Below are 16,886 nucleotides of genomic sequence, written 5' to 3'. Positions count from 1 at the left end.
CATGTAAAGTGTGGAATTGTCATGGCATTTACAAATGTTGTAGCGGTTTTACAGTTAAATTTAAAATTAAACTTAAATTGAAAGTATTGGCATACTTTCAAATGTACTTCAAATTCTGCCTTTTTTAATAAAGCCACCTTTTGCAGCAGTTACAGCCTAGCAGACTCTAGGCATTTTAGCAGTTTCCGAGGTAATCTGATGCGATTTCATCCCATGCTTCCTGTTGCATCTCCCACAACTTGGATTGGCTTGATACAGTCTTCCTCCGTACAATACGGTCAAGCTGTTTCCACAACTGCTCAATGGGGTTCAGATCAGGAGACTGTGCCGGCCACTCCATTAGTCAGAATTCCGTCTCACTCCTTATTTCTTAAATACTGCCCACACAATTTGGAGGTGTGTTTGGGGTCATTATCCTGTTGTGGGATGAAATTGGCCCCAATCAAGCGCTGTCCACAGGGTATGACATGTCGTTGGAAAATCCTGTGGTAGCCTCCTTTCTTTAAGATCCCTTCCACCCTGTATAAATCTCTTATTTGACCACCCCCAAGCATCCCCAGACCATCACTCTGCCTCCATCATGCTAGTCCAAACTTGGACTCATCTGTCTACAACACCTAACAATCTTCCAGCATCCAATGTCTTTTGTCTTTGGCCCATCACAGTATTTTTTGTTTATTAGCCAGTGTGAGGTATGGCCTTTTCTTGGCAATTCTTAACCGTTGATGCAGACACTGGTGTTTATGGGAGCTGTCAGTTGACAGCCTGTGGGGCGTGTTTCTTTCAAACTACAACCTCTAAGATATTTATCTTCTTGCACAGTTGTGCATCGGGGCCTCCCACTCCTTTTTCTCTCCTTGTTAAAGCCACTTTTTAGTCAGTATTCGAAGGGAGTAGTTAACAGCATGGTAATATATTTTCAGTTTCTTGGCAATATTTCGCATTGAGCAGCCTTCCTTCCTGAACACAACAATGGACTGATGGTTCTCTAAAGAAAGTTGTTTCTTTCTGGCCATTTTGAGTCTGTAAGCAAGCCAACAACTGCTGATGCTTCAGATACTAAACTAACCTAGAACATTGTGCTCCCGTTTATGCTCACTTATTAGTATAACGTTTTTTTTAGCTGTGCATCACAATTGAGCAACCAATTAGCCTAATAATATTCTTAACCTGGATCGGCGGAAATGTGCATGAAATTGCATGAAAATGTATCTTTTTTTTTTTCCAAAAAAGGGGAAATTTGCAAGTGGTCCTAAACTTTTGAGTGGTAGTGTATATATTAAGCAATATAAAAACAATTTAAAAATACAAATTGAAATGAAATATTGAAGTTTGTTTTACAAAATGCATTCAAGATTTAAAATGAGTCTGATCTTGTAAAAAAAACTTTTGGAAAAAACAATGCTTTGAAAATTGTAGCATGCTTAGTTTAGCAACTTTATTTGTTTAGAAAATGGCTTTGATCACATTTTCATCTGGACCATTTAAAATTGCATGGTGCTCATTAGCTTAGAGCTGCAGCACCACCTGCTGAATAAAAAAACAGGTGGGATATTGCTGTGATCTCCATTTTTTGCCATTTTTCACTTCTTAACTGTTGTACTTTGCATTGTGTCAATTTTGATTAATGGGCCAGTCGAAAGGACCAAAATTACTTTAAATAAAATCTTATATTGACTTCCAACAAAAGTTGAACAAAAAATAAAGTTTTTGCATGACAGCTATGATATTTTGCAAAGTACAAAAAAAACAAAAACATTCTGGCTTAACCGGTGGTATAACAGACATACCAGGAGTTAAACAAGATATAAAGAGTTATACAAATAAAATAATACATAACATTAATTCAATGTAAATAGATTTTAATGCACTTAAGGGTAACAGGCAGTTTAGTGATTCAAACAAATATAAAAAGACAATACACTATATTTAAACTCATCTCTTTAAAAAAAACTTACTGATTGAGCTCCTTAGTTTGCATCCAACAGAAGACGTGGAACAGAAGAGGAATGTCAGGTGGAAATGTTAACCATTACTTGTGAAATGGTTAAAGGAATCAGGAAGAACCAGGCAAAAAGGGCTACAACATATGTGCATCGTATGTAAGAGAATGCAAGTTAAATACTGACTTTGGTATAGAGGAAGAGTCTCACAGCTAATATCAAATTAAAAGACAGTGTGCTTACAATATCTTCAGATAGGCACTAGTGTGTTTAACCAAAGATAAAAGGGTCGGTCTGCTGTAGTTTGATTTGTTAGTGTTTCCTTCACAAGAGAAGCAAGCAAAGTTCATACACCACAGACCAGCAGCAAAAAATTGTTTCTAAAGAAAATAAACAAACATCACACTATTTCCTACAAAATGCATCTTGAACAAGGAACCGAGTGTGTAATGTTTTTTTCCAAGGCTACATTACTGAAAATGATGAAGTCGAATTCATTAGCTCATCTTGATTGACAGTCTATTTTTATCACTAACATCTTAGCAAATAGACCTTTGGCATATTTAACCATTAGATGTGATAGTTTTCTTATAGAAACATCATGTTCTAAAATTTTGATACAATATTTCACCATGATATTTGAAAGGAATCATTAAAGAGAAGTCAGTTATTTCTTAGAACACAAATTGCATTAACCCTCATTCACAGAAGACATTCTGGGAAGACTATGAACTGTGCACTCAATCCTTGAACCATGTAAATATATATGACTTCGTTTCTCTTTTATATAATACTTTCCTGTTCAGCACTCTGAAATAATCAATAGAGGAGTATTTCATTGATATCAATGTAGTGTATATGTAGCACTTAAAAAGATACGATTTAGGTCCTTTTGTTTTTTTTTTCAATCTAATCCTTTTGTAAGTGAAAGCATCTATGGAGGCTCTAGGCACCATATATATGAGCATATCTATGAAAATGAGAAGGTTATGGCCTGTCCATTGATCAAATGTCAAGTGGTATACTGCACTCAATGCCTGGAGAAGGCGGCATATTCAGTATCTTGTGCCAATAGGTGTTTGAGAAGAAGTGAAGTAGTGTAGTGTCTACGTGTCCTTGTCCTCCAACTGTGTAGGCATGAGTCTCACTGGAGCCCTGTGGCTCAGTTCTTTTCTTTAGAGGTGTGGGGGTAGTCACAAAGTCTCTGTTTTATTGCAGTGGGCTGTCAAACACTGTATCAGGTAGGACCGAGATCTTCAGCTTTTTATCAGGCCAGCTGTACTCCTTTGGTAGCTTTGACTGAAATAAGGGAAATATTAACTAAGTTAGAAATATCACCACATTTGCAAAGACAGGTTGGTAATATGTAGTATATGTTATGTTATGTACCTCTTCATGCATGCTCAGATCCTGAATGTCAGCAAGCATCTGCTCAACAAACTCTTCAGTAAATAGAATCTAAACAGAACAGAAGAGTTATTAACAACACATTTATGTGGGCAAGGATGTAGTACAGAGGTCTTCAAATTTTAACCTTGAATACGGTGTCCAGTTTTTGTCGTACTATAATGATTTTCAAAAAAAAAAAAAAAAATTTGTTTTTTTATTTACAAAACTGTAAAGTTTTTGCAAATTGCCACAGCCCTAATCTAGGAGAAGAAACTGGATTCAAGGTCTACATTTGAATACCTCTGATACAGCATATTCATTACCTGTAGCCATGGTCCATGTGCAGCATATGGATGTTCCTCTGTGGCAAAGGCACCTTCCACTCCAGTGGATACAAAAGTAATAGCTGTGTCACCATTGATACTTTTATATGTGAAGTGCCTTCCATGGAGCAGACGTCCTCTACAACAAGACATAAGGAAAGTTGAAACTAAAATTGCACAAATAAACAAACAACCACTAAAAGATATTCTGTAATCCTAAACAAAAGGCTCAAAGTTCCTTTAGTCTTATGTAAAAGCTCATCCACATGCATAGCTTGGACTCTGTTTTTGTCCAAACAGAGAATGATTACACATCAAACCTGAGATTTATAATGAAACTATTGCAACATAAGAGCTTGCCAGAACTAGCATCAAGAAGATTTGCTTGCTTTGTTTAAAAGGCTGGATGGAACAACCATCAAAGAAGAGCTGCATTTCATTTTTGTGTAGAATTATGCTGCATAGACAAACATTGTGTTTAGAATATAGTTACTGGAGCGAACATGTGTAATAATGCTGTAATGACAGCATGCACATTTTTTCAGAAAGTCAATTTAGATGCATGAATAGCAGATGATCACAAAATAGGCAGGACACTTTTGTTATAGCCATCTTGAATAAAATAGATGCAGGAGTAATAGGAGCATGTGCATGTCAAGTTACATAATTCACCCAGCGAATTGGTGATGAAGTAAGAACATGACTGTGTGTGTTTTGTTTTTTAAGAAGAAAAGAAAATGGCCAGTAAATGACCTTTATCTGTCTGTCTGATGAACAAACCTGTTCCCACATGTGCACATTGATACTTTTATGCACATCACCTAAACAAATGAATATCAGTCACTGGTTGAAATTTGAATTGGAGTTTTATAACATTCAACTTGGTGTCTATTTACACATAAATCCAACCTTTCAACAAAAAGAACTGATCAGTTTGCAAGTTTAGTTGTGAGCGAAAGTGGGTGGATGTGCTAGTAGGGAAACCCCACCCAGCCTCGTGATGTGGGGATAGGCAAAAAAAACTCAATTCTTTGTGCATCATTGAGCCAAAAACTACTGATTCTGAAACTGTAATTTGACCTTCAGTTTAGGAGTATTTCTGCCTCCTCATTAATAGAGAACAGAGCCTAGTTTGTGTGAATGAAACTGCCAGATTTTTTCTAAAAGGAAAGCTGCCTCCATCACCCATAGTGATAAGTGCATGGTTAAGGACAAAAAGATGTAAAAATTTCAATTAGACTGTTCAAATGCATGTTGCATGCCCTTGAACTGGATACATATCCAATCAAGGACCGCAAAAGTCCACACAGACATGAAAATATCGGATGTGAATCACTTCAGCTTGAAAATGCGAACACTGTCTACATTGCTCAAATCTGGATGAAAAACACTGTTCTTCGATTAATCTTTGAGTGTGTCAGACAGTGCACCTGTGTGCCACCGTGACGAGGTGTGCATTACCTAAGGCACAGTGGGAGCAGAGTTCCAGACTCCTGGTTGAACTTAAGGTGCACACTCTCCAGCTGTCGCGTTCTCACCAGCTCATGAGGAACAATAGCAGCAGAGCTCTCACTCTCCAGACTGTCCTTACGGCTTCTGGAGAATTTGAAAGGAGGATTGGAAGCAGGGCAAAGCAGTCAGGTCAAACAAAAGAGATGAAGGGGAACAGAAAAAGATTACATTTGTATATGCAGTTTGCTTCTACTGTTATAATTCACAGACAATGCAAAAATACAATGCAGCTATCAAACACTCACAGAACTGTTTTTGAAGACTTACCCACAAGTTACATTATGTGATTTTTTATTTTATTTCATTAATAACAATCAACTTTGTTTATTGGGATATATGATGCACTTATATAACAATGCTGATTAAGAAATTTTAAAGACAGTTTTAGGTTGAATATATGAATGCCCTACAAGAACCTAGCAGAGATATCAGTCCAAAATCACTGAAAGGCCAGATACATGTCTGCAACAGAATTAACACACAGTAGAGCTTCTGCTATTTGTTTCCTCTATAACAAGTAATGGCAAGTGAACATCAATCTGTGTTTCTGTTTTGTAAATGGAAAAAAAACATTACCCACAGGCAAGACACCTGGGATACTTGAGTACTGTGTCTGCAGTGATTAAGAACAGGGTCATATGGAGCAAATGATCTTCCATTCATTAGGTCTTACTCAGACACACAGCCTTTAGAACATATTGGAATAAGGGTAGGATTCTGTGAATGTTTGAGTTTTGAATCAGTGTTTACCACACTAATGGACACAAAGTATGAATTTATATTTCTTTCTTATTAAAACAATATTATGCATACTCTTTAATCTACTTATTTTTTTAACAAAGGCACCCGGCAGATACTGAATTAAGCACCCTCTATTAGTGAAGAAACTCTTACTTTATTGTGTTGAGGAGTGCATTTCACTTTCTCTCTTGGTGGACTCTTACCTTGAGTTCTGCTTGCTCTGCAAATGTCCAACTGATTGTCTATGAAGAAATTAGGGGTAAATTTGTACCACAGCGAAGAGAAATGAATGCATTTACCATTACTGCCAAGAGGCAAATCAATTTAGTTCCTTTCAACAGCCACTAAGAACAGAGACAACTGTTTCCCTTTTTTATAGAGGTCTGAAATGCTTTCAGCCCACCACTGCACATTACCATATTCAAGGTTTAATTGGTGCTGTCATATTTGATCAGCCAATGGCAAATAGAAAGCTTTTTGAATTAACGTTGAAAGGAAACAGTCATTGCTGTATGTCTATGAAGCTTAAAAAGCCTCTGCCCAATGCTTCTTGACATCTGAAGATGGTGTTTAAAAAACATATGAGCACTTTGGATTATTAAAATCTTGAGACAAATGCCACACTTCAAACCCACTATACATTCATTATATTATTCTTTGACATTTCTCAAAAATATAATAAAGTATTTTTTTGTACAGTGAGAATAAAATCACACACACAACAAAACATCAGATTATAAACAGAATATACATCAAGTACTTGTAATCATGGTGAGTGGTATAAATAATAAATAACTTTCAATCTGAATTATCTCAAAGTTCCATGCAACTCCACATCATCCCATCAACATAATTAAGTAATAATAATAATAATAATAATAATAATAAACTCTTAGCCTCTGGGTCAATGTACCTAAGTTCATTTGATTTTCATAAGAAATCATTTTTGGTTCAAAATATTGTTTTACAGTTTTTTAAACTAAACCTGTAACACCCAAACAAACTGGGAATGGATGTGCTGACTGATATTTTTGCTTTTTCTGAAATTACTGATATGCAAGCAGAATCTAAAGGTAGAAGCACAAAGCCTAGCAAGGCCAAAGAAGGACACAGCAGGAGTGCTACTTGTGGGTAGGGGGCAAGGTGGGAAGGATGAGATGGGAATAAGCAACAGGGGGCGGTGATAAGCCCAGTCTTGTGCTGAGGTGTGCACGATTGCTTTAAGATCAATTAGGGGAAAATGAGGTCTTAGACATCTGCCAGCAGTATCACCAAAAGCCTCAAAACACAAAACCTGCATACTGCAGACTTTTTTATTAGAACTTAAATATTTACCATGAGGGCTTACTTTAAAACTAATTACATGTTTTCAATTGTTACATTTATTAAGTCACATTTGCCACTAAGATGTTCATCAATATATTGAAAGCAACCAATATAGTTTCAATTATAGATCAGATTTTTAAAATATCTGACCCCATTTATACCTTTATGCATCTTGAGTATCAGGAATATACAGGGGTTGGACAATGAAACTGAAACACCTGGTTTTAGACCACTATAATCTATTGTCGTGACAGACAGTTCTGGTGGTAACAGGAGAGTTGAGGTGCACATTGAATTCTGCCGTAATTTAGGCGGCAGTGGTTTTATGTTTTTTGGATACAATCCAGGTTGGCACCCTAACACAGTTAATCCCGTTGGATGTGGTTCGTCCTTCTTGGTGGTGTGCTGACATTACCCTGCATACCGTGGCTCTTGATACATCACAAAGACTTGCTGTCTTGGTCACAGATACACCAGCAAGATATACACCGACAATTTGTCCTTTTTTGAACTCTGGTATGTCACAATCACAATATTTCGAGCAAAACTGTGCTCTTATCCTGCTAATTGAACATTCACACTCAGCTCTTTCTGGTGCAATGTGCATTTAATGAAAATTGGCCACCAGGCTGGTCCAATTTAGCCATGAAACCTCCCACAAAATGACCGGTGTTTCAGTTTTATTGTCCAATCCCTGTATCTAGAGAAATTTAAGCCACAGAGAGTGTAAATGCCCCATTTGCACTTTAAACAGATCTAAACAAATCTGATTTCTCAAACTGCTTCAGGATGTGGTCTGACATACATTTGAGCAATATTGTAAAAGGTATAATTGAATCTCTCTCTCCAAGACACATTGCACCACCACAATCCCTTCAAGTAAAATAAAACTAATGTGCATATTTATACATTCCATCTGACTAACAAGAGATGTATTTGACTACCAAGTGTAAATGCATGTGACTAGAATTGAGATTCAATTAAGATACTTGTCACATGAAGGTGTAAATGGGGCCTGAGAGCTTGGAACCTTGTAGATGTTTACAGAGTTCTTTGAGTGGCAGTTAAAAGTCTACACTCATTTACAAAGTTTGGAATGTTTAAACTAGTCAACCAGAAAAATGTTAACAAAATACCCAATTCACCTTAGGAGTATTTTTACACTGCTAATTTAGTGTACAGCCAACCCTCTCCTAAACAGCAAGGTCACCAGTTGAACTATATTTTCACACAAATGGGTGTCGCGGTAAGTCACCATTCACAATCCAACAAAGCTCTCCGGGGAAAAAAAAAATCTCTGCCTCCTTAACAAAGCTTGCCTCACCAACATCACCATCGTCAAGATGTGCAACTGTAACATCTTCAATATAAGACAAGGATGCTTTCCCAGAATATAGTTTAAAATGTAGGACTTACAGTGGCCGGTCTTGATTGTGTCTCTGACTGTTAATGGGGGGTAAGACAGACTTGCTATTAATCTCCAATCCCTTCCTCAGGGCTTCTCTGATCTGTTCAGTGTCTGCACATGTGACACAGAAAAGCCTGTTAGCCATCTTCAGGGGTATACAGTCATTTTAGTCAAAAACAATAAAGATGTAATGCACCAGGAGCAGTGAAACATTGCTCCTGGTATCATTTAAAAAGATCAGTGTAACAGTGTAAAATTTTTCCATTTTATTTATTTTTCATGTGCATTCATAGACATTGACATTCTGGCTTTTAGAAATCCCTCACCTTTGTCAGACAATCTGCGAGGCTGTGATCCGATACAGATGCTTCGGCTGTCATCCTCATCCTCAGGAGGTCGACTCAGGTCATCCCAGGCACACTTGGCACTGACGCCACTCAAGTTAGAGCCGTCTGTCTCTATGCCCTTATCCACCCTCTCCTGCTTGGGATCACAAATCACATATATACACATTACAAGGCAGTTAGACACTCGTGGTCAGACATGTAACTGAATACTGTGAAAGAGTATATAAGAAAAGCGGTGTAAAGCAAAACCACAGGTATTTACCTAAAGTAGTATTCGTAGCATTTCCACAACATACTAAGTATTGTTGATGCTGCTTTAGATTTTTATATAGCATTAATGAAATTACAATTACAAAACTCTGCAGTGGGCTTTTAAGATGACAAGAGAAAAACAAAGATGGCAGGGAAATAAGAGAGAAAGGTAGACTGCACTAGCTAAAATAAAATTAAGTAATGCACAACAGCAATTCAAGACTCAGCCCCGTTTTAATTCCTCAACATGCCACAACACACCACGCAGCACTTTTGACAGTGCTACATTTAGGGTCCATTAAAGGTAGATTCAGTAGGAAATGAGAGCAAGCATGTAAAATAGCTACAGCAGACCAATTTCAAAACATCACAGAGAATTGTCAGTCCCGCCCACCCAGACACAAAGCTTACTTGGGTTGCCAAGTACAGGAGGCTGAATCTACACAATCCAGTGAAAGACAAGTTCAATAACTTCTACCATGGCAAGCAATGATGAGTCACATTATAAACCAGCTCATGTGAACTTAATCCGTAGTTAGCCAACCTAGCTTCATGCACCGCTGGCTGTGTTAGCCAAAGCCAAGCCTGTTATACTGGAAAAATCCCACTGCTCCACAAATACACGCAACAGAGCTGGAGTTACTACTACATTACAGGTCCTAGTAATATACTGCTTAGTTTAGCAGATATACTACTATATTTGAGTAGTATTTATCTTGTTGCAGCCTAAACTAAATCTTAGTTATGACCTGCCCTCACTGCTGTCCGGCTAAGCCAGTTTAGACTGGTAGGAGAGGCAGACAACGGAGAGGACGAGCGAGAGAAGAGTGAAGGAGAAAAAAAAATTCTAAACTCTTCTAAAACCATGCTTATTTTCTATAAATTTATGGAAGTAGATTATGGGGAAAAAAGGAACTGCAGTCTGGTGTTTATTGGCCAAAAGTAGTCAGACTGACACTGTTGATCTGTTCTGGGAAAAAAAACTGGTCTACTAGTTCCAGTAACTACTGACGTTCTCATAGCAGCTATTTATAGGAAAAAACTCAAAGGATAAGAGTAGTGAAATAACTTTAATTATTCACACAAATATTCACCCTCTTTAATTATTATTTCTAATATTTATTGTCTAACTTTAATTATTAAATGCTTCCATTTTTATTGTCTGCTTCAAGCTTCAGAATTTTAGAATATAATATATATGGAACACATCAAAGGTAACAAAATACAGTGAAACAACACAATGCAAATTAAAATAAGCCTTACTTGCAAGTGAGGATCAATGTCAAATATGGTCTCCCCTCTTCTCATGTCAGTGATTAACCATGGACCTCCAGCACTGCAAACAGATGAGAAAGAGGAGGGAAATACTCATTTACACACAGTTAATGAAAAATTAAAAAGTAAACCAAAGCATCATAGGGGCAGTGAGCCATTTCACTCAACTGGGTGGAGTATTGAGAGAAGTGTTTTTCACTGTTCTCATTAAGCTTCAGCAAAACCATAACAGCAACACTAAGCAGCCATAACAACAAAACCACCTGTGGAATGGTGTTTCCAATAAAACAGCTCAGGCCTGTCCAGTGATGGACTCCACAAGGTGTACTGGGGTAAAATGTTATGTCAGGTACTAACCAAGGCATACTGACCAGAAACACAATGGAAAAGTTTTGGAGATGTCTTGACAGTCATAATCAACACATTCACAACTTGTCTTTTGTCAAAGTGGCTCAGATTCTTAAATCTTTCCCCTTCACAGGTGCCAGTATAATCAGATAATTAACAACCATATTCAAGAAAATGTAGCTAACATGTCTGCAATACAGAACACAGTAAAACACAACAAAAGGTAAATCAGTCCTGTTTTTAGCACAAATTACACTACGATTTGTCCTTGCACTGTGTCTAGCCTGGTTGTGGGAATACTCACACATGCACTCCACGCAGCAGGTCCAGAATGCCTTGACCATTCCACTGCTGTGCTGCTTGCAGCTCCTCTGTGCACACCCCCACAATCTACAGGGAGTTAAGACAAAACACAATTAGCACTTTCACACTGGGACATTTGCATAAAACGACACACTTCACAGCTGTTCCTTGCCTAGCATGCAGAGCCAAATCCAAATGCTCCTAAGTTCCTGCCACATCAACCTTGGACTGAGTAATGTAGTAGAAAGTAGAAAGGAACAAGAACAAGGTTATTCACTATTTTAGTCCAGTTGCAATTTTATGAGCCTTAAAAGTCATAAATTAACTTCAGCTACCTTTAATGATACCACACAGAATGACAATACATCATGCAGAAAATTTACTGCTTATAATGGGTGTAAAAAGTATGTGTATTTGCACCAAACCGTCACAATATGGGGTCACAGTTCAGTGTACACAGTATCTCAGACTACATAGTATGAACTATTGAGATAGACACAGTAATTTCACAAGAGCGCATGCCACCTGGAAACCTTAAGTAGTAAGCAGTATTGTGGGAACTGTAGTGATTTAGATTTTTGTTCCCCTCGTCGGCTGTACCTATTCCGAACAATGGTACCAATCAAACCTTTTTGTGACTTTTTTGACTATTGTTTGCAAAGATTATACTACAAAGTGTGCTTCTGATCTAACCAAAACTGGCCAGACTGGTAGTCACACCCCTGGAAAAAAAAACCACCAACAAGGAATTAAAGGCACGTTACAACACTTTTTTTGGCCCATGCCAATATTCTGACGTTCATAACTGAGGGCCAACACAGTAGCATCATTCTGATAAAAAAAAAAAAAAAAAAAAACAGCGATTAATTGGGGAAAAAAAATCACCAAATAGCCATTAGTTATTATGGCTAATCTTGATAAATTTATATGAATATTTTGTCAAATATGTAAATTCTAATAATATTTGCATCTCGTTTTTAAGCTATTAACGGAAAAAAGTCAGAGTATAGTTACTCTTAAAGACATATTTGAGTAGCCTAGAATCTCAAAAAAATTATCTATGGGAGACGCCGAGTGGTACAGCATTTTATATTTTCTTCTACATTGTGTAGCAATGCCATAAGGATTTGACTGCATTCAGTGACAGGAGGGTTAGTGAGTATTGTTGGATAATCACCACACCACCTCAACCATGAAGCTGCTATCCCACCAGTTTTACATTGTAAGGTACTAGTTCAACCTTACCTGAAGGAAACTGACAATTCCAAAAGGGGTTTGTACTGGTTGCATTTGAGGGTCCTCTGTGAGCAGCATGTGCTGGATTCGAGATTCACTGTTGTCTAGTGGGCAGTGCCATGAGATGTGATCACCACTGCAGAATGTGTTTTCTGTTACACAAAGGGATAGTTTTTTAAAGTTAGATAGTATTTAGACATTATCCTAAAAAGAAAACATTCTCAATAGTAGTAAATATATAAAATACGTACACTGCCTTATCATGGTACAAAAACTAATGGATATAATACTGTGTAGATTGCCATTAAGGATAAATATACTGTTTGCTAATAAACTAGGGCACAATGTGACAGACTAGGAGCATTAATGTGTCTGTCTATCTTAGAAAACACAATCCCACCATATTTTCTGTTTATAACTTTAATACCAAACAGCCAAATGTGTGAACGTGAAAATGACGGTCATAAAATGTATTCTATGTCTAACTTCCCAGCTACAACAGCATGTTTTTATGACACATGATGATACAGAAAGGTGCAGAAAATCCTAACTACAACCCTACCAGTCTTGTTTTGGAGTTGTCAGGACAATAGTTCACTATTTACACTACATACAATTTTTTGTTTGTTTTAATGAAATACATTTGAAATCGTATGACCATTTTGGTATTGCTTTGCAAAATACTATAATGACTCGAGTCCCATATATTTAAAGTCCATTCAGATAAGGAAAAAGCTTAGTACCTGATTGGAAGACGTATCGGGATAAACCCTGCATAAGTTCAGCAGGCCAGGTGGGGGGTGCAGTCTCCCCAGCCTCTCTCTTCAGACGAAATGTTAGTTCAAAACCAAAACCACTTGGCCCTTCCTGACCAGTGAATCTATGAAAATGAAAACAGTTGAGATTGACAGAACTTTCAATTTAAAAGGCTCCTTACTTTGGCAGTAAGTGTTTATATACTAGGTAAATAATTAATATTTGAAGAAAAAAAAAACCACACAAAAACAAAACAACATGATGTAAAAAGGCAATACATCACAGTTTTTCTAACAGCATTTCCAATTTTTTTCTTATTGGTATTCAGTATTATTAATAGTTACCTTTCAACATCTGGTTCATTAAATAATTGCTTAATGGAGTTAAATCAGGTGAGCTGAATTAACCATATGGGGTGTGAGAAATTGGAACATAGCTTTGTTATTTAACTAGATCACATGATATCAACTACTTTCTAAAAAAAACTTATTGTAATTATTATTTTTATCTGCATCTGACTAATATCTACATTTTTTTCCCAAAACAATGATGTGATAAATGGTCGTAAAAAACAAAAAGTGTTTAAATACCTAAAACGAATAAATAAACGATAAATATAAAAATATAAATATACATTTATATATAAACATGTCTGAAAACACATTTTGGAAAAAAAATGCAAAATGGCAACTCAATTTCCAAACAAAGCAGTACTCCTATTCTAACACTTACTCGTGAACTCTGTTGTCTCCATACAGATCACTCAGGCCAAGGCTAACGTAGTGCCAATGTTCCTGTACGTCCAAGGCAGGGCATCCCATGTTTCTGTACATGCTAATGTAGTCCAGGGGATCTGGCCCCCCTAACCTGTGTTAAAACAACACAACAGGGGAACACAAACAAAGCTAAGCAAACGGCCATGAGGAAGAAAGAGAACAGCTAAGCCGTTTGCTGCGATTGTAATGTTATGTAGCCAGCCAGCTAAAGTTAGCGAAATGTGTTTCGAATATATGAAGCTCCTGAAATAAGATAGCTAAACCAACTAGTTAGTTAGATAGCTTAGCTATCAAGGTAAAAAAAATGAATTTACACACAAAAACCCTTCCCCCAATTCAATAAAATAACATAACTCTCAATTAAATAAACCGTTCCCTCAATTTTAAACACTCCATAATTAAACATATAACAATGTTACAAGGTATATAACTTTCACTATTTTCTACCATGATAACCAAGCAACTTTAGAAGTTCCTGTGCAAGAAAAGTTTTCTGTAACCTTATTTGTTACTTATTTGTTATTTGTTACCTCCTAAAGTGACCTTTATACAGCCAGCTATCTTGCTAGTTAGCTAAACTATCTGTTAACTAGTTAGGTTAGCTAGCTAAGCTAAATGTCTGAACAATTATTCCACAGTAAACTTATTTAGCCAGCTAGCTGGGGTAAATAGGTTTCCCTACAAAGTGTTGCCCTCGAGCAATACACCAAAATTTGGGTTACTACACCAGACCATACCCTATTATTTATGTTTTTTATATATATATATATATATATAAAAGGCAACTGCACCTCCAAGTGCAATCTCCAATATTCTTGTTCTATATTCTTGTTGTAAACTTACTAAAACAGTGGTTTTTCATTCTGTTAAAACACCCCTGCATGCTTTGGGTGCTTCCTTACATTTACGCATCTGATTTAAATTATCTGTATGTTATCAAAAGTCAAAACGCGCATTTAATAATATTTGATATATTCACAGGGAATCCCAGACTTTCAAAAAATCCTCCCGAAAAATAAAATTTAACGTTAAGCCATAGAAAGCTAACCTAGCTAAAGTTAGTTTGCTAAGCAAGCTAAGAATGTAGCAACTAACTTTAGCTTGCTACATCGAAATATTGAACTTTAAACAAAGTTTACTTCACTTTTCTTCTGAACTGTGGTTCTCGTAATTGATTAATAACGTTTTTCTCCAGAGAACAGCCGTGCATTTATGAAATGCTTACCAGTATTTTACGATGGCGGTGACCTGCAGCGGGTTTGGTTGGTCGGGGTAGTGGCGCCTGCACTCCCCGTAGATGGCCTGCAGCCCTGGGGGAAAGATCGACGCGAGGCCGAGGTGCGCGCCGCTGCTAGGCCGCATTTCATCCATCCTTAATCTCGACTCTCGCAGTGTCACAAATGCGCCTGTCTTCACAGAACTGGGGAAACTTTGAAGCTTTCTCCGGAGTAATATTAAAACCCGAATTAATGTGTTCTCATTCGAAATATCTAATTTAGTAGTTTTTTCTCACCCGTTATTGTCTTTTAAAACCCACTCGGTCCGTTTCCCTCAGGGTTTCAGGAGTCGGCGGGGGCGGAGCCTCGTACTTTGATTGGCGTGTGTGGTGTCCAATCAGAATCAGCTGAGGAGAAGTACGGCACTGTGATTGGAAGGCGGATTTGGAAGTTGGTGTCCTTCTGATGTTTCAATAACTTTTTATTTTAGTAAATAGCTAAGTAAACATATTCAGAAAATAATCACAGCGTCCAGTAACGTCATAATTTCGTGATAATGCAAGGACTATACAAAGTTGCTCCTAACTCAGTGTCTGTAAATGTATTAATGTATCAGTAATACATATTCAAATGTATTTGTTTACTGTAGGTACTCATACTAATTTTGTGGCAGTGTGTTCATAGCTGTGTATGTACCCCAACCAAGTTTAACTATACATTAAACATTTTCTTTGGACTCAACATTTAGACATCAGTACAGTTTAAAACATGTGGGAGAAAGAGGCGCCACCTACTGTTCATATATATGCAACGTGTGGAGTATGTACATAGATAGGCTGGGTATTTATTGCTGTATGATTGATGGAGTAACACATAGGTTGGATTCTTGTTGATAAATACTCATGACTGCTAAAGGAATGGATATACAGGTGATAAACAGATAGATCTACGTGCTTACAGTTTGTTTACCTGCTGTTTAGATACAGAACATCTCTGTGAGCTTTTAACTGGTGACAGAGCTCCTTTACAGGCAATCCAGGGCTGCAAATTCCATATAAATATGTACCATTTGTACTTTTATGGTTTCTGTATTATTTTTATTATGAAGTAATAAAAATCATTAGGAAAAGGTTTTTGAAACGTATTATGCAAGCCTTTCCAGCCTGTATGCATCCTATCCTTTTATTTTTTGTTACGAACATAACTGAATTACTTTTTTTATTCATATCTAGTTAAATAAGGCTTACTTTCTTATTCAAAAGTAATACTTATTGTATAAAAAACTAAACATACATTAATTTACTAATACATAATTTATTTAAAGTCTTTGTGCATTTCTCTTACAGTGTATTCCAAACTTGCTAGGTTAGATTAGATTTGCGAGCAGTTCGATTTTAAACTTCCACCATCCATTTATGGACCATTACCTTGTACATGTACCATGTTTTTGGGTACTCAACAGTCGGACCTTCTTCCCACTTACAGTCCTCCAGCACTGACCATCCTAATGGAGAACATCACAGGCCCTCAGGATAAAATCCTGTAATTCCACCATTGCTATGGATCTACCCCAGCTCTTTTTAGAGACTCAGTTGTACTGGTATTACCCTCATCCATACACAGGTTCTCTCACAAACGTGTCTGTGAAAAGGACCCCTCAAGGTAGCTGTTCTTGAGCCTCAGGAAGAAACATGGCCAGAGGGCTTCACTGTGAAAGGTGAGCTACGCTGGGGG

The 16,886-nt window shown here is 37.1% G+C and overlaps 1 protein-coding gene across 4 annotated transcripts; it reads right to left on the bottom strand.

Moving 5' to 3' along the window:
* Positions 1-1,845: 1,845 nt before the first annotated feature.
* Positions 1,846-15,531, bottom strand: sufu (suppressor of fused homolog (Drosophila)). Of its 4 annotated transcripts, none has more exons than XM_007235804.4 (13): positions 15,161-15,530; positions 13,892-14,026; positions 13,147-13,283; positions 12,413-12,555; positions 11,169-11,254; positions 10,505-10,577; positions 8,969-9,122; positions 8,651-8,753; positions 6,112-6,150; positions 5,117-5,251; positions 3,656-3,794; positions 3,333-3,401; positions 1,846-3,242 (listed from the first exon to the last, which is right to left on the bottom strand). In XM_007235804.4, the coding sequence occupies exons 1-13, from the start codon at positions 15,304-15,306 to the stop codon at positions 3,153-3,155; spliced, it is 1,449 nt and encodes a 482-aa protein (XP_007235866.2). In that variant the 5' UTR covers positions 15,307-15,530; the 3' UTR covers positions 1,846-3,152. The 4 variants fall into 4 exon arrangements, with proteins under 4 accessions (XP_007235866.2, XP_007235865.2, XP_007235868.2 ...); XM_007235803.4 differs by having other exon boundaries at positions 8,969-9,125; positions 15,161-15,529; XM_007235806.4 differs by lacking the exon at positions 6,112-6,150 and having other exon boundaries at positions 15,161-15,531.
* Positions 15,532-16,886: the final 1,355 nt, after the last annotated feature.

This window comes from Astyanax mexicanus, chromosome 7 (genome assembly GCF_023375975.1).
Source record: "Astyanax mexicanus isolate ESR-SI-001 chromosome 7, AstMex3_surface, whole genome shotgun sequence".
Taxonomy (NCBI): Eukaryota; Metazoa; Chordata; class Actinopteri; order Characiformes; family Acestrorhamphidae; genus Astyanax; species Astyanax mexicanus.
This window is presented reverse-complemented; position numbering and strand designations above follow the sequence as displayed.